The 26,064-nt window shown below is 35.1% G+C and overlaps 1 protein-coding gene across 2 annotated transcripts in view; it reads right to left on the bottom strand.

The window, feature by feature from the left end:
• Positions 1 to 26,064, bottom strand: part of MMP16 (matrix metallopeptidase 16) — a 177,451-nt gene that overhangs the window by 15,758 nt on the left and 135,629 nt on the right. For both annotated transcript variants that reach the window (XM_065830111.2, XM_065830114.2), the window contains 2 exons: positions 8,898 to 9,036; positions 176 to 326 (listed from right to left, as the gene is read on the bottom strand). In XM_065830111.2, the coding sequence (XP_065686183.1) occupies positions 176 to 326; positions 8,898 to 9,036 (290 nt within the window). The remainder of the gene's footprint in view (positions 1 to 175; positions 327 to 8,897; positions 9,037 to 26,064) is intronic.

Below are 26,064 nucleotides of genomic sequence, written 5' to 3'. Positions count from 1 at the left end.
CTGGCTTATAAAAAATACGAAAACAGTATGCCCCTCTATGCAGGAGGAGTTAATTTCATCCACAGAAATTAATTGTTTAAGTGGCTTGACTTCTTCTTTTGAGAAATACAGGAAAAGAGTTACAGGCTTAGCTGATAACCATCAAATAGCTTCCTTACAGAATTCCTATACCTACCTATCTCCTTTGAAGAAGTAGGTTTTCCCAACGTCTTCCCACCAAATTGCTGAATCAATGCCGTGAGAAGGAATTCCGCTTCCAAGTGTTATCAAATCATGAGGATAACCTGGCTGGAGAGTAGTGTCCTTGAAAACCCAGAACTTGTTACCTGTACAAAAGCACATATATATACACATAAATACATATGGTTTAGTTTTCAATACTCTCAGTGTTAATACACTCCTAAGAAGCAAGAAAGACTCCCAAAGGGCTACAGTGGTTCTGCCAAACACAATGAAATGAAGAATGTTCTATCACTGCAGATAATGCAAAATTAAATATGCGTTACAGATATCTTGAATTTATAAGGCATCTTTCATTCAATAAACCCACAGAATAGTTTGATAGCAACTATATAGGGATCAAACCCAGAAAGAAAATTAAATAATCTCAAGAGGCTCTGTCGTTGATAATGTAATACATTTACAGCAATTCTACACAACAGATTTACTACACAACAGATTCACATTTCATGAGGAAAGGTAAATTTTAAGATAAAATGAGGTAAGAAAACATATAAATAAATAAGAAAGAGAAATGCCTATCCCAATATACTTTTAGTGCAGTTTCTGTAGTCTCTTTTTCAAGAAGTTAAATTACTTACGAAGAATGGACAGATTATTTCTGAAAGGACCATAGCATTTAAAATAATTTTTTATCATTTTTTTTAGTATGATCTAAAGACTGTAAACCAAGGTTCTGAAGTCCCACAGAAGAAACACTTATGTTTCTGAAATTAATGGGGGGCTGCTTTTAGTACCAGTGGCAGTAGGACTGGACTTCTGTTTGTGGGTGACAAATCATTCAAAACCAGCCAATGGACTTATTACATGCTGCTAATACGAGGTAGTTGTGCAACTCCAGTTGGTGTTAGCACAGTTTCCACACAGGCCTCAGGTGACCTAAACTATCTTAATATAAATAATAGGCTAGTGCCTCCTGGACAGTAGTGCTCAGTGCTTGAACCGCTACTGTTGCAGTTACCAGCTAAATATGTTGTCTCTATAGGGGTATGCATTTCTACAGAAGCAGCAGTTGCACCAGTGATTTTTAGTATAGGCCCCCTGTATCTGTTTTCAAAGAGGATGCTTCCTGTGCTCTCTCTTATAACTGGAGAGCTTATGTCACCACCCCACAGCTCCCGATTCCCGCCTTCAGTTTGTTCCAGCTTTCCAACCAAGCTTGTCTTCCTCAGCGAACACTTCCACAGTTACCTCACCTGGTTAGTCTTCTCATATAAACCTTTGGCCTAACACTTTCCCCAATAATTGCATTGTCCTCCAGTCTTTACTAGGGCCTTCTTAACATACTGTGCCTCCTGTCCTATTCTTAAAACTATCTATCTTATTGTTTTTAAATTTTGGTTTCTTCTAATTCTTCTTCAAAACATACTTGTGTCTTTTCAGCAGAGACTTCTCTTTCAAACACCAACAGCTTTGGCTGAAAAAAGGGAATAAATATTCTCATATGTTCCCTCGAAACAGGGAAAATGGAGCATAATTTGAATTTTAGCACTTATTTGAAGAGCCTGCTTTGAGACCTGAGTTCTCTGCATTATGTCATCTAGGCCACAGGGACACTCTTTCTAATCTAGACTGCAGGCTCCATTGCTTAGGAATCATCTTCAAAACACTATCTTTATCTGTGTTTCCAAAAAAGCAATACTATTTTTAGTAATAATAACACTGAAGGAGAAGATACTCTTTGACATCATGTAGACCCTTCTGAGTTACATCACAGAAAGGTCCAGAGAAGATCCATGAATTAATATATTGGATTGGCCTGTTGGATACTTCACTTTTGTCTCTCCATTGTTATTCATGACAATGATATTTAAAATATAAGGGGAAAAGTCTGAAAATATATTTTGCTCAAAAACATTTGGAAAGATACCCTAAGATATAAAATCATGGCTGTTCATATTAGCCATTGTACTTACCTCTAAGGCTAGGCAGGCTGTTGCAGAGATCTTAGGGAGTTAAGATACTGTGCTGTATAAATATTTTATAAGGAAATGTAATCCTACCCAAAAATCTAGGATGCCAGAATCAACGAGATGGAAAATCTAGAGAGCTGTTTTGCAAATGGTTTTATACCTCATCTATCCCTCAGTGGTATGAAATGTTTGTTTAAAGGGAGGGGCTTTTATATGTTTTTTGTGTGTTTTGTTTTGTTTTGTTTGTTTGGGTTTTGTTTGTTTGTTTGTTTTGTTTTAATCTCCCTGTTTGTACTGTAGTGATTTAAAGCATGCTTTCACTTTATCATGGTTTTAAGTAGAAGAGGGGATATAGTTTTAGTCCCTCCCATGCTGGGTTTCCAGCTTCTTTCCAGCTGCTTGTCACCAGCTTCCAAGCACAGACTGATCCATCTTCTCCCCCCTGCCAGCTGAAGGAAGAAAGGACTCAAAGAATGAGTATATACAGAGCCATTTGAAGTACTGACAATAAAAAAGCGACACAGATATCTATGAAGAACAGTAATGGAAATTTGAGGTCTCTGTTGACCTGGGATCAAGGTCTGTGCTAACCTGACATTTACCTTTACAGAGATTCCTTACAAAAATTCGCTTATATGGTTTGATCATGACACGGATGAGCATCTTCAGTCATTCACTGACTCTCCTCCCACGGTTATTCTTTTGCCAGTTCAGATGACTGGACACAGAAGGCTTCAGATGGTAATAGCAGTTTCAAATGCAACGATAAAAGAAGTCATGCGTTTTGGACCTTACTATTTGGTACTTATGGCGTGAACAACAGATGGCATCCAGTGAATGATACTGAGCCAGCTCTTTTCTCTTTCAGAAGATCATTCCAAATGACAGCTGTTGCACAGCATTGAGAGGCATATGCTGTGATGTAGGTAATGCCATTACCTTTCTCTGTGCCTCACAAGGAATAAAAGTAACAGCAATTGTTAGGGATAGGCCATTATCAGCCATACCCAAGAGTCAAATTTGGTTATTAACAATATCAGATCACATCAAAATAAACAGGGTTTGAACATGAACCATTATAAGTGACAGCACCACCGAGTCAGGTATTCATTGCATATTCAAATATACTGAAGTAGAAGAGAAGTGTAGATGTGGGAACACAAGACTCAAGTAAGAAATTAAATTCTTCTTCACATAATTTCTTACTAAGAAGCAAATTCTTCCTGGGTAAATACAGAAAAGGTAAATTAAACTATTTTACGGAGACAGTAAGGCATTGAGACCTCTAACATGTGGGCAAGGCTTCTATTGATTCTAACTAAAGTGAATAGTATTTACCATTGGCTTTGGAAGATATGTTTAGCCTGTTACAACTGTGTTGACTCTCAATGAGAAGGGCTATATATAAGAAATCAGAATGTTCCATCTGGCTGTTTTCACCTTGCTCTTTTGTTTGTTTGTTTATTCCATGAGTTTTTAGGTGCTCTGTTGTTGGTTTTGTTTGTTTGTTTGTTTGTTTGTTTTTCTGTTTGTTTTTCTATTTAGCTTCTATTCTTCAGCTGGAGGAAAGTGGGTGGCTGTTGATCATAGAATTTCCAAAAAGTCAGAAAAAAACTAGCAACTTTCAGATTCAGAACCAAGAACCAAGTATTAGGATGAGTAACAGCTGAAAATCAGTGCAAAAGATGCCTGTCAGGGATGAGTAGCTCCTTCTACTTATAACTTTTATTTATGCACCTTAAAATGTATTAAAAGTGAATAGTTATGTCAGTATGCTTTCATTTAGCTCATATTCCACTTCCACGAGTAAATAGTCAATAAACTCCATTAATTGTGATTATAATGGAAATAGAGTATACATGAAAAAAAACAGAATAGTTATTATTTGATCCTTCTCATAGATAACTAATGCTTGTTCAGAGTCCTAACCTATACCCTTGGCAGAAATCACAATTGTATTTATTTTACAAAGCGTTTTTTTAAGGTCTGGTTGGTGGGTTTGTTATTCTTACAGAGAAAAAGTACCACATGTTTCATGAAGTCTGGCCAGCTTTCAGAATGTTTCATCCCTCTGCTTTTATTCCCTAGTGTTAGATCTAATATAATAACAAGCAGAATGGTAAGGTCACAAGCTGAGAATGAAGCAAGTGATAAAAAAGTCAAAATGTCTTAGTTTTTGCAATAATGCTTTGTTAAATATCATCACTGTGGGGAAACAATTGAGAAGGATGAACTGTGACTGCAATTATTTGAAGGCTCTCAACATCTATCTTTGACATTCTAAAAATCTTACTGGAAAGGAAGAGTATCTGTATTGCTGTGCTTCACTTGAAATATTGAATATTTAACTCCAGATAGTCTTCAGACTATTTAAATACCTACTGACTACTGCAAACAATTATGCAGTTTTCAGGAACTGTAGTTCTTACTTTGTAGAATCAGAATGTTGAACAGTTCAGCTCCTGTGTTGTTAATGACCAAGTTTTTTGTTCGTGTTATATGCAATTATGATATGTGTACACTGAGACCTGTGTGGAGACAAATTCTCAAAACTCTTAGGAATTATATTCAATTGAAACCAGTTAGAATTTAAATATATTTTTTTTAAGTTTTTTTTTTTCCTCCAGTCATCCTTGCTCTTAATTCTGGTCTTGCAAGCCAGGATCAACTGTCTTCTTAGTAGTATCCACAAATTATTATTCATGCTTCCTTTTTTCTCATTCTCTTTTCCCACATCAAGTTTTTGTCATTTCTCTGCTGCATGATCTGACACTATAGTACATCTATTTTTCAAAATAAAACTGTCAAGCACTGGGATAAGTGCAGTTGAAAGTTATGATGGTGGCACCGGTCGTATGAGTTTTACAGGGGCCTTTCTGTTGCTACATTTAGTTTACCATAACATTCAACTGTGCAGATGGCTTGACAATTTCATTTTTAGCACTATATAAATTCCCACAGGTAGACAGAATAAATTTTACTATTCACATTTTCTCATTTAAGAAAAAAAAATCTCATTCTGGTGTCATCTTCTTATTATCATTCAGCATGGACACCAGTAGTGAATAATAATAAGAATGTACACATATTTTTATAAGTAGCCATGCACCAGATTGTAATGTACTTTATGAACATTATGAGGCACAAGGAGGCAGGCTAAGTATCTTAAGCCGCAGAAATGACCAAGCATCACTTTGCACTACCAGCATGCTACTGAATTTTTACAACTGATTTTCCTTGTGCAAGTAAATAAATAATACTGAAAAAATGAAACAGAAGTTAAAATGGTAATATTAAAAAAAAAGAACCAATGAAATTTCTAAAACAAATAAGACATTTGATCCAATAGTCTTGAACTTGATTCAACTTGATTTTCCATAGACATCTAACACAATATGAATAATCTTACAGGCTCCTCATACATTCTCAGAAGAGTAATGTCAAATAGGTATGAATATACTCATAGATTTTTATTACCAGAAATTAAGATAGCAAAAACACAAGCTAGAGACATTTCAAAGGTTCATAAATGGATGTTCCATATTGATCTAATATCATTTGCATATGGCTCATATTTTCCAACATAGCTCCCATTAAAAAAAAAAAATCTTAGTTTTTAAATACTTTTAGACCTTTACTAATCTATATTTCTACTACTATAAAGAGAAGTCCACTAATATCATAAATCCAACTGTATACATAAGGAAAGGCAAAATCTAATGATAATGAAGAAAAGTAATGTAGATCTACACTTATTTTATAATTTAAGTAAATCGTTTCAAATTTGATGTTTGACATTGTGAAAGACAAGGACTGAGACAAATCACATAGATTATAGATTATTGAAAATAAATGAGATTTGTGGATTTCTAAAGAGATAAACAGAATGTCTCAATCCAGGATGGTTCACAGGGTCTATCCTCAGTGCATCTCAAAAAATGTCACTGGCCTAACAGAATATTGTTTATCCTGAACTTATGAAAGTGTAGACATGTAAAAAGGAGCAAGGCGGCAATTACTAGCAATCACAGATGAGTAAATTGGCTTACTCCTTTCCTCATCTTCCTCAGAGAGTAGAGATACTGCTCCACAAACATGAAAACACAAGTGAAAAAACAGTCAGTCACAGGAGGTCCTGTTAAAAAGCCTCAAAAGTGAGTGAAAGAGATCACTGGAGATGGAAAGTGCGTCTGGAACTTTCCTTAGAGCACCTGCAGAAGCAGTGGCTGTTCTGAAGGGAGGATATTTACACACTGATCTGTTTCTCCAGCACACACCAGAGACTCAAGACTGTATACCTTACAGGACATTGGATGTTACTGATGACTTTATTCAAAAATCTGCAGGTAAACGCTATCTTCACTCAAACACCATACTTTTCTGCTGTGAAGAACTGACAATCCTTAAAATGAAGTGGTGTGGAAGATGTCTTCTGAAAGGAGTTTCCAGTCCTAGCACTGTGACGGCACTCACTCCATCTTTTTTATCTTTCCTCTGAATCACAGACATATATGTTGGCTTAGATATGTGGTTTGTGAACACATCTGCATGCCAGACTTCAGATTTAAAGCTCCTTCTAGAACTTACTTGGTTTAACCAGTTTTAGATTGGTAAAGCACACTACCTGGATAACATGTTCTATTTGCTCATCATTTCAGCAACCATCAACTGGTCTATTTCTGCACCTTGGGAGGAATACTTATACTCTTTTTTCTAGGAAGAAATTTTGTGAGGGAATGGAAGGAATGAGACGATGATTGTTACCTACAGTCTTTTATGTAGACTTCTGCAATCATGTTTCACAAGACAGCTGAGATCCTTGGTTAACAGGAATATTCAGGAACACACATACAAAAGACTTAGCCGAATGCATTGATTCTGTGGCAGTGGAAAAACATGTATTATGCTGATAAACAAACACAATCAGGAAGATATTGGAAATCATGAAGAGGAAGTTTGGTGAAGAAGCAAAGATTCAAAAATATCACACAAGGCACAGGGACAGTAGAAATGTCACTGGAAACATAAGAAAGGAACTTTGAAAAGGAAGGACATGGAAAAATACCTGCAACAGAAAATCCACTTATCATATGATGTCAGCTAGAAGGCACAAAACTAACCCATCTGAAATCAGAGGGCATAAGCTGGGGATGATGAGGAAGGAGAACTACACAATATTCTGACTTCTACGAGCACAAACCTGATGCTTCTCTTGTTTTAATTAATCTTGATTCTTCAATTACCCAAGTAGAAAATAAAAAAATTCTTCTCTTCCCTTTTTTTTTTGTTATCTGCTACCTACAGACTACTGAATCAACTTATTCCTCTAAGACCTAAAAAGAGTCAGCATCAAGTGAAGAGTTAAACAATTTTTATACATTTTGAGGTCACTGGGAAGGAAAAGAAAGTAGCTGTAAGACTAAGTTTGATCATTTCAGTCTGAAGCTCAGGTAGTGGATTCCAGCATTATCCAGGTCTGGTATGCACAGAGTGGTTCCTTTGCTCTAGGTAGCAGTGATAAGCAATGGAATACCTACAGAGTAATCTTTGTATCCCCTCATGTCCCATGGACCCAAAAATCAAGCAGATGGTTGGAGATTTGGAGGTACATTGATCATGATTCCCGATCTTATCAACTTTATGACCTGAAGTGTATTTTACGTCAATAGAAATTAAAGCATATGCTGTATTGAACTCATGTAAATAAAAATGTACTATATGGAATGTAATTTTCCTTATGTTTCATAAAAAAAAAATAAAATTTCCTTATTAGTAAAACATAAAATTCATATTCATTGTCCTGTTATGCAGTGTTTCTGCACATTATTAAACATTTCCATTTAGCACTCCCAAGATGAAAATGCTTCCACAGGGAACGAAACATTATTTCTATCTCCCTGTTCGTGATGCCACTTGTAAAAATGAACCTATTTTTCATATAACAACTTAAACAAGTTGTGAACAAGTGAATCACAATACTAAATAGCTCAATAATTTTTGAAGTACCTGTTCATTTTCTCCTTTTTTCTCCCAAATGATTATCATACTTTACATGGTTTTCACTCTTTTGTTGCCAACTGGGTATTTATTTGACATATAGGATAATTTTCTCATTAAATCTAAACCAGATGCATGTTCAAGAACTTTAATTTTGAATGGCTGATGCCTGGAGTTAAACTCTTGAAAAATTTGATTAGCAACAACCAATCCATACAACCTATTTCATGGAGTTTATCCTTCTTTAAAAAATCTAAATATGCATCTATGAAAAATATTTTTATTTTTCACACCTGAAACCCCTAACATCATAGTTCTCAGATGAAATAAATACATTGCAGTAAGGTGAGATATAAGTAGAGCAGATGCCATTTGGATACACACAAATTTCATTTGTAAAAAGGAAGAAGAACAAAGAGAAACACCAAAAACATATGGAACTGTGTTCATTCTTGACTCTCAATAGACATTTTTCAAAAAGGATTTCATAGTAGATATTGGCATTGTTAAGCCTCTTATTCATACTTCCAAATTTTTACTGAATATATGAGAGTATATGATCTGTTACTCTGAAATGCAATAGTAAATCAAAACTGTAGGTGCCAAAATGAGAAAACATAAGTCATTTACTCTTCATTTAGCTAACAATTTGCAATGTAATTTACAAATTATTAATAAAAATAAGCACGGTACGTTCCAAGAAAACATCACAGCTGAAAGAGTTACACAAAATCTTACTTTCCTTACCTTTAAAGAAGACAAAATTCCCGTCACTGTTTTCATAAACTGCATCAATGCTGGAAGGCAGACCCCTCCAGAAGTAGGTAATCTGCATGGGGTATCCATCCATCACCCTGTTGTTTCTGACTCGCCAGAACCACTGATCCTGGAAACCAAATATACATCTCTTACTATGCTATGAGGTACGTATCTGTTCAGTTGCTGTCTTGAAAATACTGCACAGCCTATCCTGGCATTTATAGAGCACAACCTTTTAGTGTTTGCATAACATATTTGTGTTTGCATTCATGTCACATCCACACATCACAAATGTGTCAGAACTAGTTTTTCCCTGAGGTGGGAATAAGCTACCCATGTGAACGGTGTGTTTGGTGTAGATAGCTTTCGGCAAAACATACAGTGTGCTGTATGAGATGTTGTAACTTTCTCAACATCATTCCTACAAGGGGCCCGATTTAAAATTTGTGGACTGACTACAAGTGCTTTTAGACTAAACTGTAAGTATATGTGTGAGCCTAATGTAATGGGACTACAGACAGGCTTTGAAGTTCAACTACTTCAACAAACCATTCGTTGCAGTGGCCGCTAACAGCGAAAGGTTGATAAGATATAGCTGTAACATTACTCCATCAGTCCAATAAGAACCACACTTTGATGACCTTACTGTAGTGAAGATTGGCAGTCTCTCTCTGTGTGATATGAAATGTTAATTTAAAGTCAGTTATACATGCTAAATCCAGTGTCCTGGTAGACCTCTATTAGCTCATTGCCATTTAAAATGGCTTCTTCCTCTGGGATATACTATTATTTTAAGTGAGAGTCATACGGAAGTTGCATTGTTCAGGAATGACAAATGTTCCAGTTGAGAAAGGAGGATGTGACACATTAGGTGGGTGTTGATACAAGCTATCGTTGCATCTCTTCAGCTCTTACAACAACAACAATGCCAGTTCATCCAATATTTAGAAATGAAGGCTGGGCTAAGCAAGTATTTAACTTTTTACACATATATGCACATTTTTAAAGCATTAATACTATATTAAAAAAAACCAAAACCTTAAATGAAAAACAAAGTGCTTTTCTGTCAGATATCTGTCACTGTTTCACATGGCAGTTCAGTCTTCTTTCTGTATAGGTTAATTCGCCAAGCAAAATAGATCTGTGCTCTTATGAGAACTGGCACAGCTGAGAGAGAAGATTAATACTTTGTAGGACCAGGCTTATGATGAACAGTAATCACCATCTTTCCAAACCTGAGATCACAGGTCTTTATAATTGATTATCTTTTCAATGACTCAACAGTTTATTAATCTCCGTTAAAAGTATTAGCCATACAAATACAAAACAGCGCTCTCTCTCTCTCTCTATATAAATACATCTTAATTGTATACATAAATGAGTCTAATATTGAAAGATTTGTCTTGAGTCCCAGATTTCTGAGACCTTTAGTGTTAAAAAAGTTCAAATGGCTTATAAAACCTGAAAAACATTATATTGAAAAGTTGCAATTGTTCGGAAAGAATTCTACTAAAATCTCTTACATTTTTACACATGTACCTATTTCACTGCTATTGTAACATAGTTGCGCTATTCTCGTCTGATTAGATTCTTATTTTCAGCTTTTTTTTTTTTTTTTTTTAATTGTAAGAAGTATTATTTAAGGAAGGTTAGCAAAGAATTTTTTTTAGGATTATTTGACTAAATTCCAGTAAAATAACTGGCCAAATTGAGGGAATACAACTTAGAGATACAAATATTTAGGAAGGACTAAGTGAAGCATGTGTTCTGAATGCTAGAACAGATAACGTCAATCTCTGTTATTTTTTTATTACAGCAAGGAGATAAGACAAAAGCACTTTAAATAAGAAAAAAATAGGGAGAATATTCTCAAAGTAAACATTTGGAAGCACTTTTTCATTGAAACAGTAATGAATGCTTGAAATGGATTTTCACTTCAGATTTTTTAGGCATCATCAATCTAGGAATGACTTAGGGAGGAATGATGTAATGATAAGTCTCAATATGGTAAACAATTATTTGTCCTCCCCAAATTTCTATAAAACCCTCAAAATCCAGGCAGTATATCAGAAATCAGTTCTTTAAGTTTAAAAAAAGGACAAACAAACAGCACGCTGCAGTGGTTTAAACTGCAGTGTCTGTGATATCTGTTACCATCTTCAGTACAATGGAATATTCCAGTCTTGTCTTTCTTCACTCCAAGATAGAGATAACCCCTTTTATTTGTGTGAATTTTGTTGCAAAAGCAAATCTTAGAAAACAATGTTTAGTTGCAGGAAGGAACACATCCAGCTCTCATAGAATGTCCACCAACTCAGAAGGACATTGATCAAGTTGTGGGTGCAAAATAATCAAGATATTTAAAAGCTGAACAAAGGCTGACTGCTTAGCTGAATACAAAGGATGTAAGCATACACATAATAACTTCATCAAACAAAGCTTATAAATGACATGTTCAGGATTTCAGGAGTTTCCCAATATAACACGTATACTCTGGCAAGTCTGGACAAATCACATTAATGTGTTACAAGAGAAGGATTTCTGTAGCTTCAATGTCAGGAATAATCTTCTTTTGATGAGACTTAAACAACATTCTTAAATATTCAAGCAATTCCATTAGCTTTTGTTTGTTTGTTTACAAACAACAACAAAACACAACCCTCCCAAACAAACAAGCAATTATCCCCCAAACTTTAAATAGTCATAGCTATATTCAATAGTTCAAACACTTCCAAGTGTTAAGATGGATGCGGCTAGAGTAGCAAGCCGTCATTTTGGTTAGGGCAGTACTGTCCTGCTGATTGGCCAGTACTACCCCATTGTGTGATTTCTGGTATAATATCAAAGTGTCAATGGAATGACCTCAGTAAAGAGACTAAACTTGCATTCCTAAAAGCAACTGACTCAGTAGTGAACACAGATTTCACAGCGCAACAAAACCTGTAAAATCAACAACTCAACACAGATCCTTCTCTTGTGAATGAGTTCAGTTTCAGCCTTACTGATTTGTAGAATATATTTGCATTAACTCATTTTGATAACAAGACCAATAAAATTAGATTCTGAAGATCCAGTATTGAGTTGTATGTCAAATTGTGTATTTAATATTTAATATTAGCAATTTGCAGTGTGAGACTATTCTTATTTATTTTTTGCTCACATTCTTTAGAAAACCAATAATTTTCTGTGCTATACCACAAATAAAATCTTTACAATTATACAATTATGGCAAAGCTGTAATGTTTGATAACTGCAGTACAGTCCCAGGAATTTGTTTTTATGTATTTATATAGTAATGTCAATACTATGTATCCATAAGCTTTCAACAATTAATAATTCAAGGTATCTGACAAGAAATTAATTCAGCAGGGTTTTACTGTATATACATATCCATGCTGCACTTGCACAAGCCTTTTCACCTGACACTGATTATAGTTGATCCCCACTCTATCCTATAGTAGTTTTAGAGATACTTCCAACAGAAATGTTCTCTAAAATGGTATCATGAAAAATCATAAATCTTGAAGATATTTTCTTTTTGTTTTTAATCTGTATCTTGTTACTTCCCAAATTCTATAAAGAAATGAGAGTACTACCTCTGTACTAATACTACTAGATTAGTGTTCACTGAGTTACATAAGTAGAATTGATTTGACCAGATTTCTATGTATACAATGTAAAAAACTGTTTAGAAATGAATCACTGAACCTGACACAACAAAGGTCCTTATGGGAACATTCTAAGGTAAGCGTCACTTGGTTGTTTACTTCTCTACACCGATTATAAAGGCGATCTAGAAACCTGCCTCCTGTTTAGATGTTTACATTGTACAAAGTAGGCATCTAATGGCAAGTGACATAAATCCCGACTATTCCCTACTTTTTGTGTCCTAGGTTCAACTCATCATAATGCAAAGAACATAAAATCATGAGGATGACCACAGAGGGCCAGATCAGGGTTCATCTAGGCCTGTAGCCTATCTCCAGTGGAGTCACTGGCAAATTAACAGATAAGACTTCAGCTCCGAAATGGTCAGCCAGTTGGACTAGATAATCATTGTATGTCTCTTCCAAATGCTATTCTATTCTATTCTATTCTATTCTATTCTATTCTATTCTATTCTATTCTATTCTATTCTATTCTATTCTATTCTATTCTATTCTATTCTATTCTATTCTATTCTCAATAAAAACAAAGGGAACACACAATGACACCTCTCTGATACACTCTCCCAGTCACCCATCACTTGTGATTCAGGGACCTCCTCAATCAAACATAATAATTTTGTGATTAATAGCACTTGGTGGTCTTTTACTCCTTTGACTCTTTCCTAAACATATGCAAACTTAGACCCCACAGCTATCTGCAGAAATGTGTATGACAATTTAACAACCCACAGTGTGAAAAGCCATAAGCAATCAGTAACAATCACAGCTGCTCACTGGTCTTCTGCATTCATTCACTTCATTTCCTTTTCTTTATCACCAAGAATAGTAGCACTTTGACTGTAAGATCTAATGCAAGATCTTTGTTGCTTCATATTAAAACTACCTTGTAGACTACATCCTTCTGATTGTTTTAATGACATCTTTCTATACTGTAACACGTCTGGAAAATATTAAGGATAGGATCCGTGGCTTGAAAGAAGGTCTTCCTGTGCCATTGCCTTTAATGTCTGAGTATTCCATTCTGAAGCATAACTGTGAACACAACATACCATGCTCTTTCTTCTGCTGATGGTATCCTGTAGAATCCTTATTTTCCTGCTCTATTTTCAATAGATTTACATGCCATTGCAATAATGATGAACAAAGTGGTATTGGTGATTAGTAAGGACCCTACAGGTTTCCACAGAACTAACATATTGGAAATGTATAATTTTAGCATTTTTATGGTCTTATTTAAACAGACAGAAGCAGGCACATTATTTGCCAATGGACGTATTTTTAGAGAGAACTGGATCAAAAAGAATCAGCAAATATCTGGAAATGTCTGAGAGCAGAACTGGAAGTCTGGATCATTTGTAAGACTGGGCAAGGTAAGTAAGTATCAGCAGACGCTGACAGAATAATTTGTTTACGTAAATTTAATTTTCCTGGTTGACTCTCCTACGAATATACTGGACAGAGCAGCTTCAGACTGCCACGGTTCAGACACTGGAACTCAAGAAACTCTAGCATAAGGCTGCAAAGCATGCCAAGGATCTTTCTGTTGTTTCTGATGTGACAGGCTCTGCTTGTTGAAAGAATGGTTCATTTCAGCACATACAACTAAATATATTTAATTTGTCTTAAACAAAGTTATATTTACCCGAAATTTTATCATCCAAATTTTGATAAACAGGTACAATTAGTGAAAATGGGTTCTCAACACAGCACAGCTATTACTGAAATTGCAAAGAGGTCTAATCCATGCAAAGTGTTTTCACTCTAAGAAAGCTCTTTCACACTTGAAGTAAATAGCTTGAAACAGTTTCTCTGACAAAACACATCTCAGAGTATTTGGTTATAATGAATAAACATAGTTTTGTCTCTTTTGAGAAATATTGTGTATTGAAAAACTGTTTTTTCCGCTATATTTACTAAATATATATATATTTTTTCTCCAAAACAAATTGACTCCTGCAGACAGGTTGGACACAACTTGTCACACTCACTCCAATTCCAAGCCTGACAAACACATACTTTAATGCATAGCTTTTAGTGCCTTTCCTTGATGGCTAGCAAATGCATTTCTGCAGGCATCTGTAGTTACCCAATAGCTTCAAATATATCCATCACTTCTGTGCAGCTGGGATCTTACATAATAATGCATTATTAAATATTATGACTGTAGAATTAAACTTGGACAATTATTCCCAGTTCAAAAAGCAGAACTGAAACAAAACAAAACAAAATCAAAATGCAACTGAAAAGCGAGCAATATATCTAAGAATCAGAAAATGGGTATTGAGTAAGGAGAGACTGTAAGCTGCTTCAGAATCACTGTACAGATAAAGAGTAATTGTAGGATGAAAAAGCAGGAGCAGTCACTCAAATTGATCATTATGAAACTTTTTTTATTTAGAAGATAGGATACTTCTGAGGAAAAAATTAAAAACAATATAGCCTTTAAGAGAAAAAAAAAACACAACCAAACAAAACCCAAACCTGAACAGAGGTTATACATACATCATTCTGCATTGCAGGTAGATGCTGTAGGTATTTTTTCCTGTGCATATGTAAATCAGAGTTAGATGATGGGACTAAACTGTAGTACATTGTGTACTTTGAATGAAGGAGGTATTAGAGTAAATAGATCTGGTTCATAATGCATAATTTTCAGAATTTGTTGCTAGATACAGTCTTCTCCTAATCTTGCAATAAACTGATATTAGCTTTTTAGTGATGATTGTGTTAACTTGTTCTTCATGTTTGATTGTATGAATCTTTTCAGAATAAGTTCTAAGCCCAAGATTTTGTACTTTTCATTTTATTTATTTCTATTTGATGCTGATAAGCATTTATGCCATCTCTTTTTTTTTTTTTTTAATGAATGCTTAAATCTGTATTACTATGTATAATTAATTTTAAATTTGGTATTTATTCTCACCTTAAACATCTTCCAGGTTCTTTAAGGGACACAAGTGATGGATAGGAGAATTAAAAGCAATCTCCAGATACATCAGTTCATTCCTAATACACAAACTAGTGGAGTTTTTAGTGCAAAATTAATTAATGGAGCTCTCTTCTCTCGGCACCTCATCTTCTCCTGCATCTCTAGACCAACAACTATTGCCAACAAAAAAACATCAACATGATGCAAAATTTCTAGAGCTCTGTCATTTATTTTATATCTAATGAACTGTACCTGCAACTCTGCAATGACATGTGACATTCTGACTCAGAGGTCCAAATGATACTTACTAAAACAGAAATGCCGCCCAATGTCGAAGACATTCAAAAAAATCTACAAAGAGCTAGAAAGAAGAAAAAATTGAAAACATTTCAAGTGGTAACTTTTATCCCTACTTGGAGGTGAAGATTAAGCTGACTTCAGGAAAATAAGGTTTTGTGCTGGTTTTACAGGGAATCTTAAAACTCACTGTGGGTATGCAAGGCAGGAAAAGACTTAAGGCAGACAGTGGGATAGGTGAATTACAAGGACAAGTCACAACTGTAAATTATAACATTTTGATCAAGATTATAAAAATGTGTGTGAAACTGCCAGTAATTTGCGAAATGCCCTCATCTTGTACAGAAACTATCTCTGTGTGAATCTCTCTCAGTCAATACTGAGACTCTGACTTGATGTTAAAGTATGCATATAGTGCCGTTAAGGGTATTTCACCACCAAAATATGTAATGAGATACAAAACTGGAAAACTTATTATCTACAGCTGCTAGAGAGAGATGTTTTATCATAGGTAGATTCCACTGGGATCACTGCTTGGCCTATTTAATTAAAAAAAAAAAAAAAAAAGGCAAGTAAATTTAATACTTCTACCCTAAATCAATGTTCATTAAATGTTGCATTCCAATTAATACTGTAGCTTAATGTTATTGACAAAGCACATCAAGGTTTCACACTGGATCATGTCTTCTCCCACAAGCCAGTTCTGACCATGTGCAAAAGCAAGCCTTTGTCAATAGAAGATTAAACTAATCCAGCAGCTATGCAAAGGAGGAGCAGCAAACTGAAACTTTCGGACAAATGAGTATCCTTCTAATTTTTTTCCATCTGAGTATTGCAAAAACAGCCAGTGGTAAATAATCTACTAAGCTGTTTAGTACAATAACTTTAAATTATTCTCTTGAAGATAGAGAGTTCCAGTTACGTGCAGAGAAACTTATCACAGGATAGAAGCTGAAGAGTACATTTCAAGACTGCAATCCAGGAGAGTTCCCGTATTACACACTTTTATGGAAATATTAAGAAATTTCCTGAATTTGGGGCATGTAAGGTATATAATTTCTTTTAAAAAATCTTGATCTAATCTCAAAAGACACTTTTCCACATCTACATCATGAGTTCATGTGAATTTCACCAGGGGATCTCAATGATGGTAACAATGGATCTGCAGCATGTGGGATTAAAGGCTTTGTTCCTACTCATTTGGGGAATTTCACTACTTATTTAATAACATCAATTTTCAACGTTCCAAATTCAGAATTTATAGCATTCAACTCAAAGGACACCGCTGCACAAAACCGGAAAGAAAAAGAGAATAAAATGCCTTTGAGCAACTTTATGTGATATACCTTTCATCGAGCAGAAAAAGAGAGTTACAGGAGCAGAAAAAGAAAGTTACAGTTCAGGACATTTAAACATAGAAAAAATATTAGCACAATTCAGTCATGAGAATGGCTGTTGAAATTACTTTTTTTTTTTCCCTGTTTTGCAATTTTTTTCCAATATAGGATTTTCAAGAAAACTTATAGAATAGCCATTTCAGTTCTTCCATAATTCCACAGCAGAAAACAATTGGTTGTAGTGAGACTAGAATCAGACATTAAATGGATGCTACCAATCTAGCTCATTTTAGGAAACAATTAACTAAATGAACTATTGTATACACACACAGAATACTTTAGCTCAGCTTGTTATTAAGCTGATTCACATTAACAACAAACAAAGCTCCTTTAAAACTACTAAAGATTGTTATCCATTCATCAGCAAATGAATGTGTAATGTCATTGAAGATGACTTATCTGAACTTCTAGAGACAATTCATCTTTTCTAATATGTTCGAGAAATCAGCATGGTTGTAATAGGGTAAAAATGTGGTCTGAGAACTACTCTGAGAAGTCAGAGCATTTAACACCACTCAGGAAAACCTCCACACCTCCTAAATTGGGATCCTGAAGCTCCCAATCCTGTCCCCACTGGAGATGAGACCAACTCACTAGATTCAAAATGAATGGATGTGAAAGCATCACCACCTCCTAGTGCTAGTTTTGTTGCTTCCTTATATCCTAAAGCAAGGAATACACTTCCTTGATTCATCTTATTAACCACTGCCAATTACCATTATTATTGTCATCTAATCAGACCAGACACATTAAAGTCATTGTTTGTTATGATCTTATTCTTTTTCTTAACAACATGTTAATGCTAACCAACACCATGAACAAAAGAACTAACTGCTGTGACTTAGCACAGGAGCAAGTAAAAAAAAATTGAAAACTTACCCATTTGTTGCTTATAGGAAGTTTGACACTGGGCCTGCTTTAAAGTAACTGTTTTCAGCTGAGCAACTGACATGTAAATTTCCGTAGTGTAAATGCATTTTCAAGCAGAAAAACTATCTAGTGATTTTACCTGGGAAACCTTTGCTAGAGAGTAGCACATATTTTTTTTTCCTAGTAACAATTCTTATCTGTTTTACTACGTAACTGACGAAGTGAAGTAATGTCAAGTAATTTATTCAAGGTCAGAAATGGCTCTGTTTATGTTGAAATCTACCTTCTTGGCTTCATATTCTGAGTCCTAACTGTTTACCTGAATAGCCACTTCTGCTCATTTGAGATATGTGCAAAACTGTTTTTCATTGCTCATGCTGAAATATCTTGCTATGTTTTTCTTAAAAAATAAAAACAACCAATCAACCACAGAAACAAAAAAGCTACAGTAATCCAGAAATCAGGCTTCAGAGATCAGGGAAAACATGAAAAATAACATTTTCCAAGGGCTATGGCACTCCATATACACTCTCTTCACAAAAGAGACCTCCTTTTTCTCCCCTAATTTTAAAACTGTTCCATAGATCTCCTTCATCGACACTAAATAAAAGGAAATTGTAACGTACACTCTTGTTCTGTTTCTGTTTTATGTACCACCAGGGTGCTAGATGTAACAAGAGGAATAATGACCGAGGTTGTAGCAAAAATTCCTCCTCCACATTCAACACAAAACTCTGAAGTACAGTCAATTAGACAAAACATTGGTAACCCCTCTGAAACCTCTCCTGACTTTTTGTCGTAATTTTAATAAAGTACTACCAGCTGCATCCCAGTTTTCACACTTCTAGTGCTGCACAGTGGTAGATCTGAGATGCAGATTTTCTCCTTTGTTTTATTTTTTAATTTCTTCTATTCTCTGTAAGCTTCCTTCTTTTACTCTTTCTCTAATTCATACTTTGATAATTTTTATTAGGTGTGGGTGCCCAGGTTCTGGCAGCGAGACCTGCAGGGTGGCTTCGGAGAGGAGAGGCTGGGGCTGCCCCATGCCAGACACAGCTGGTTCCACTTGGTTCCAGATGATTCCACTGGACTCACCTCAGGACACAGCTGAGTCCCTCAGTCAGAGAGGTATTCTTTTGTCTAAAATCATCAACATTAACGGAATACAAAACTATTAATGCAGTTTGGTCATTTGCTGTGCAGAAATGGTTTTGGACATCTATTTTGTTGACTGCTACTATATCCAAATACCCTGTGTGCTCCACTGAATATTGAATGTATAAGACATACACACACACACACAAAGAAAAGCAGCTCCTAAAATAGATACTAGGCTTAAAAAATGCCCAAAGAGGTTAAGGAAACAAGCTTGGTATAATTCATAGAGAACCGTCAGAGAAAGGACCTCTTAAAAAAAATGCGGTGAACGCAGCCTACTTGCAGAGGCAACCACAAGCTCAGCCCTTTTGGAAGACATGCCTTGGTTTAAATCCCAGCCCTTGCCTGTCTCTGCTCAGCTGAGTGCAGTAACTAACCACAGTAACTAACTAACTAACTTTCATCTGCTCAGCAACAGGCATATGATTGCTGTTGCCTTTTCCAGTGCAGGTCAAAACAAATAATAAAAAACAAAACACCAAAATTTCTCTACATTTCAAGCTAACAAATTTAAATCAGTGCATATGAACAAATACATTGTAAAATAAACATCTACTAAGACTGCTGTTAGTATTTGGTGTTCTATGAAAGCAAGCCATTTAAGAACATTTTGATGTACATTTGGTTAATATTTAATTCTGATATATCGTAACCTAATTTTGTTACAGCTCAGTTCTCATTAGTAAATGATTCTTTATATAATTTAATTCTGTCAGTCACATTCAAATATGTATTTTATAATTTCTCCATTATCAAAGTGTATGAGCTTTTTATAGAACTTTTGATGTACATCCATTTGTCTTCTCTGTTTTTCCTAGCAATGGCATTTATCCATCTATTTTCTTTGTATACATTAACCTTTCAAAACCACTCTGAAGCAATCAAAACCTGTAAGGGGATCTATAGAATACTTTCAGTTCAAGAAAAGAACATAATGCAGAATATTTTTTAAATGTGCTGCAGAGTCTTGTGTTACCATCAGTGACTGGGTGACACTAGATCTTACACGTGAAACTCAGCAATCTCAGAGACCCCTAACAATGAAATGGGTTGATCTGAGCCTTATGAGGAATATTACCATGTACTATATCACTATCATATGCTTCCATAAGCATTTGGCTCCTCCTGAAAAATCTTCCACATCAGAACTTGTCCAATATATCTGGATTACAATTCTGACAGCTAGAGCTCTTGCACTATGGTGCAGGTGCAGATGATATTACGTAGTACTATTGCTTTTCTGATGTGTTCCAGAACATATTAATGGTAACAGCTTGGGCATGAGAGTCCTGTCATCAAATGCTTTATCTTTGCCAACTGATTATTCAATTAAAAAAAAAAAAAGGTATTATAACTATCTCCCTTTAGATGAGTTTCTGCTGTATTCCTAAGTGAATTCAGATATTCAATTCATTCTGATTTTGTTCAAGTAACTAGAATGACTGAAACTCTATAAGATGTTCCCATTGTTACATGATGATGATCCTATATGAACGAACGAACAGTCAGCCATAAAAGAAGCACAATAAAGACCTCTAAAGACATCGAATCTAGGCTTGCAGCCCAGTATACCTGGAATGCTTGCATTCCCTCTAACACTCTGTAGGTAACAGGACATGCACGTGCACAAACTCCTTCATCTACAGGATGAACATCAGACCTTTACAAGCAGCTGACTGCTTATTTCCCCAGTAGTGACTGAACTTTAAGCCTACAAAGCCATCTGTAAATTTTCTTGAACTCAATTCCGTTGCCTATACCCATGTGGAGTTCACATAAAAGTCAATGAGTTCCATAAGTTCATGGAGCAATGGTGCAGTCTGCATCACAGAAAGATAAGAAAATTGGGATTTTAAAATTATAAAATAATTACTAATTTTCTTGATTAAAACTGAAAAAAATTCTCATCACATTGAAAAAAAATCTTCTGCTGAGATGTATGTTATATTTAGACTGCAAATATTCTAAGAATTATGACTCACATAGAAAAAGTATGAAATGTTTTCATTAGTAGATGTGCCTGTGTATGTAATATAATCCAAACAAGGGATTCTTGATAGATCTGTCTTTGAAACCAGGTAGGTATATATTAGGGGTAAATAATGAAAAAGTGCGAAAAGGTTTAATAACAGTTACATAAAAATATGAGATGAAGATGTCTGCTTTGCAGTAGATATCCTTGTTTCTTTACAAATCATAGTGTAAAACCGAGTTTGAATGAAGACTGTCTTTCTGAGCAGCCTGCATTTATAGAGGCTGTGTGAACCACATGATCATGGTTCTCAGAAATATCACAGGATATATGATGAATATAACCGTTACATTTGTTAAATCTCCTTTTCCATTTACCAAGAGCTACTTCTTGGCACTTACACTAACTCATTCCCCTCCTGATGCGCTCTGTGGGAAACTAAGTAACCAATACTTTTCAATGACAGTTTGCTAGCTTAAATCTGACAAATGTGACCTGCTATTCTATTTGAAAGCTCAGTAGTACTAATTTTATAACTGCCTTCATTCCCCAAGTCCTGACTGGTATTATATGCCATACTCTTCACTTTTCTTCCACACTTTCACAGCTTCTTTCACTCTCTCATTACAATAAAAAAAAAAAAAAAAAGAAAAAAATCAAGAACATTGAACTACCTTTTTTTGCCTCTAATAAAACTGTGCAATTCCCCAGAAATAGACAGGATATCAACATAAAAGTATTTTCAAGATTCTTTTCTCAGCTGCACATTCCCTAGTGGTCTGATACCTTGCCTTACCAACAATAGCACAGACCTTAGAAATGAAATCTCTTTCCTGGGGAAGACCAAGCGTACCACCCAGGATCCTATAGAAAAACTAGTGATTTTTTTTTTCACCCCAGTTGTTTGTAATTTATTTCTGCTATGCATCTTGGGCCATGAGAAGAGAATAAGGAATATTTGGGTTTGTGTGCCTGCATTTTTTTCTGTAACTTTTCCTGCCCTTCCCCGCCTGAATGACACTTGATCTGTGTGAAATTGTTGACTCCACATTTGTCTGAGCAAAATAGACCAACCATTCTTATGAAATCAGAATAACTGTGTTTTTTCTATCTACTATTATGTGATTCTATGACTAGTAATAGGAAAGCATTCATAAAAAAGAAGAAAAAAACATTTAAAGAATAAATGAAAATTGGGAAAAATGTTCCTAAAAGAACAGTAATGTTACAAGTTGTAAAGAAAGATGGATGTCAGTGGGTGAGAACGTAGCATGAGCTGATGGAAACCACAATGTACGTGTCATACACACATGCACAAGCACAACTCACCAAAGCAGCTGTGTTGGTAACTCTCACATTGACATTTGTTACCTCTCTGAAGACCTAAAATAACCATGTCCTTCCTTTGAAGCTTCATAATCACTGAAGCCAAATTTCATGATTTTGCGATACAGATGCAATTTGATATGATGTTGTGCAGATGCAGTATGTGTTCATGCTACCATCTACCATGTCCCCCTGCCTTTCCCACACTGTACATTGCGTGGATTCTCTGAGGAGACCAAAAGCAAGTGCAGTGCCCTGGTGAGTCATGGCAGAACCACAGGTGGAAGCGAGAAACTGAGTAATTTAAGTATTTCCTCCTGGTTGCACTAGTTTAGGACAGTCCATGCATAAACAAGAGACTGAAGCTGCTCTAACCAGGCTGGGGCTCCCAAGGGTGTATCTCACTCTGTGTAAGGGAAATAGAACAGCATTTACCCTATTCATTTCAGCGCCATACCACCCCTGTCCAAATATGCATATCTATAACAGGTATATATGAAAATATGTATATCAGCCTTCAAAACTGCATGGGTTGTTATATGTTCATGTAAGATTTCTGAAATCACCAAGTGGAAAACACGTAGTTATTCAGGTCAGAGCTGTGGTTTCTTTGCAAAAGGAACCAGATACTTGTAAACAATGAAAGAACGCATCTAATTTTATACATGCCAACCTTTCTAAATGCAAAGAATAAGTATATATTTCTGTTAAGCTTCCTTTTCTGTTCCTGTATTATCATCAGTGACCATGCAAGTCAACTAATGCAATACTCCAAAGGCCAAAATGTCCCAAGCTTTCATCCCAAAATCCAGCTATTGCAATTGGGCAACTGAAGAGACAAGTATTCTGAGACAACTCAAAACTAACAAACTTACTAACTAAACACTTGGCTAAGGGACTAACAAGAGGCTGTTTGTAAGTCATCAAATGGCTTACGCAAGTCCACACACTGGTAAATGTGCAGACCATGGCATAAGCAAGGTCAGATTTTTAAAATATACAACATCAGTTTAGATTTGTTGCTGATAACTCAGTCTTTCATGTTGTTAAGAATATTAATTAAACGATAAACTCTGATAAGCTGATAACATGAAAATAGGGGAAGACATGACATAAGAAACACTACAAAGCAGTGTATGGGGGTCATTCTGGATTCAAGCTGCTGCAAGCTAAGAAATTAATATACGCTGTTTGATCTCAGTTGAATGCCTACAATCCACAAACTTGTGCTGACAATGAAAATAAGTAAATTTTGGTGCCAAATCTAGCTATAAGCAGCATGTGGCAAGGCTATGTAAACCTTCTCTCCAATGGAAGTGGCAGGATTAGAAAAAGTCTGTACAAGTTCCCACTGTAATCAGTGGGTAAACGGTAATATTCTTGGAGTGACTCAGCTTTGAGGTTGACAGAAAGAGCAAAAAAGAAAAACAGGCCATTAAGAGTGGCATTTCCAGCAAAGAGCAGAGAAAAGTGACACCTGTCACGATAACACAAATATGAAACCGGTAAATATTCGATCGTCTTTGCTCACTTTCTGTCACACAGATACAGGGATTAGATGATGAAGAAAGTGAAGGAATTTCTAACAGTCAATATGCAATATTGTAAATTACATCTGATTACAAATAAGCTGGGAGTTTACAATTTGAAGCAGTAAATTACTATGGGTGTTATAAAGGGCAGGTCAGACATCACTCTAAAACATCAGCAAAGGCTCAATCATGATGACATTGAGGACAACCACCGGTGTATTGTTGGGGACAGTGGGAAACGGTTTTCACTCAGTAAACAAGGAAGGCAACATTTAAAAATATTCAAGCCATGACTTCTATAAAAAAAAGGAAATCTAGGATTTAAATAAATACCTATTATAACTTGATATTTTTCAACAGATTTTCAATACTGTGAATAGCATTTCACTGATTTGTTGAAAAACTGAACATGGATGTTGTTTTAAGTCATTTAAGACCTCACAACTGTTTAGCAGTCCATAGGAAATGACTAATTCAGAGGAACAAATGAAATTAGTTTCTTTTAATTTAAAAAATACCTCTGGAATATAAAGCTTTCTCTCTATATCAAGATGAAGCAAATATTTCCAAGACTGATCAATACCACTGCTTGAAGAAGCTTACATTAGAATGTATTCCAATTGTTTCCCAAAATGTTTACCTAAATTAGCTGAAAGGCCACAATTTTGTACAACAAGAAATTTTAATTAAGCCTTGTGCTTGAAGTGTTTCTGCAATTACTCCCTTTGGTTCCATGAGGATGTAGCTTCAATTAAAATGTATTGTTAATATTAACAAGATAACACTTGGTGGTGGTACAAAACTGAAGATATGCCTCCATGTAATTTCAGATTATTCCTTGCTGTGAGATTTTGAATTATTTTTTGTCAATAGTGTTTTTTTTCTATTCTCTTGCCAATGAATTTAATCAGTTCACTGAAACACTGGGCCTCTGAAAACAGGCAAGTTCTACAAAATTAAATACCTTTTGTTCCCTAGTATTCAGTTAATGCCTTTTGTTCATTTTTTTTTTGTTGTAGTAAATTAAAAAGTAAAAAATTAATAGGGTTACAGCATTCTCTGATTGTAACAAGCAAATACTGTAACTGTGAGAAAAAAAAAAATAGGATTTGATCTTTAATTCACATCATTAGCCCTTACTCAAGTGATTATGCCCACTGAGGGCTTATGTGCATACCTTTTCCCCTTTCTCTGCCCAGGCTTGAGTTATTCATAAGAAATAAAACTGCCAGATCAAAGTATTTCACGTGCATTTGTTTATCTGTATTTTTAATATCTTTCATTTATTAATTAGTGCTATGCTGAATTATAATTGTTGTATATTTCTTGTATTTGATAGTATGTAAAACTGGTGATTGAAAGGAGAATTAAGTTAATGGTCAGCTAGATTTCAAAACAACCTCTTCACATACTGTGAGAAAGAAGGAACAATTGTATTCAATGACTAAGAAATATAGCAATTCTAAATACATAAGTAGCACCACATAAGCATGCTATCATTTGTTGGAGGATCCTGTGGATTATTTTTTTGGGGATCAAGAAAAGTCAGAATTATATTTTTTATTCAGTATCATTACAAGTATTTTCCTAAGAACATACAAAGATTTGACCCACTCTATCCTTTTGCATTAAAAGAGTAACAAGAGATCTTCATATTCCACCAGTTTCACTCTAATTAAAAAAAAAAATAAAAAGGGGGAAAAAAAAGCTTCTAAAGAATGACTAATACTTACTCTCACATTTTGCAGTATTTATTAGATTAAAACTATATCAGAAATAAGATTTTGTTAAGATTCACATTTAACTGTCCAAACCTTTATGAACATTGTCACAAATCCTATTGCCATGTTTGTATATGGGTTCACAAAAGCACTTAAGTATTTCTGTTAACTCAGTCTGTCCATCCATTTTGAAAACTCTTGAAGTCTGAAGTAGCTTTCCTTGATCTACAAGGACTGTCTGGGGTAGGGAGTTCATTTTGTGGGTATTAATGACTCATGAGATGC

This window comes from Patagioenas fasciata, chromosome 2 (genome assembly GCF_037038585.1).
Source record: "Patagioenas fasciata isolate bPatFas1 chromosome 2, bPatFas1.hap1, whole genome shotgun sequence".
Classification (NCBI taxonomy): domain Eukaryota; kingdom Metazoa; phylum Chordata; class Aves; order Columbiformes; family Columbidae; genus Patagioenas; species Patagioenas fasciata.
Note: the sequence above shows the minus strand (reverse complement) of the source record. Positions and strands in the feature narration are given on the sequence as shown.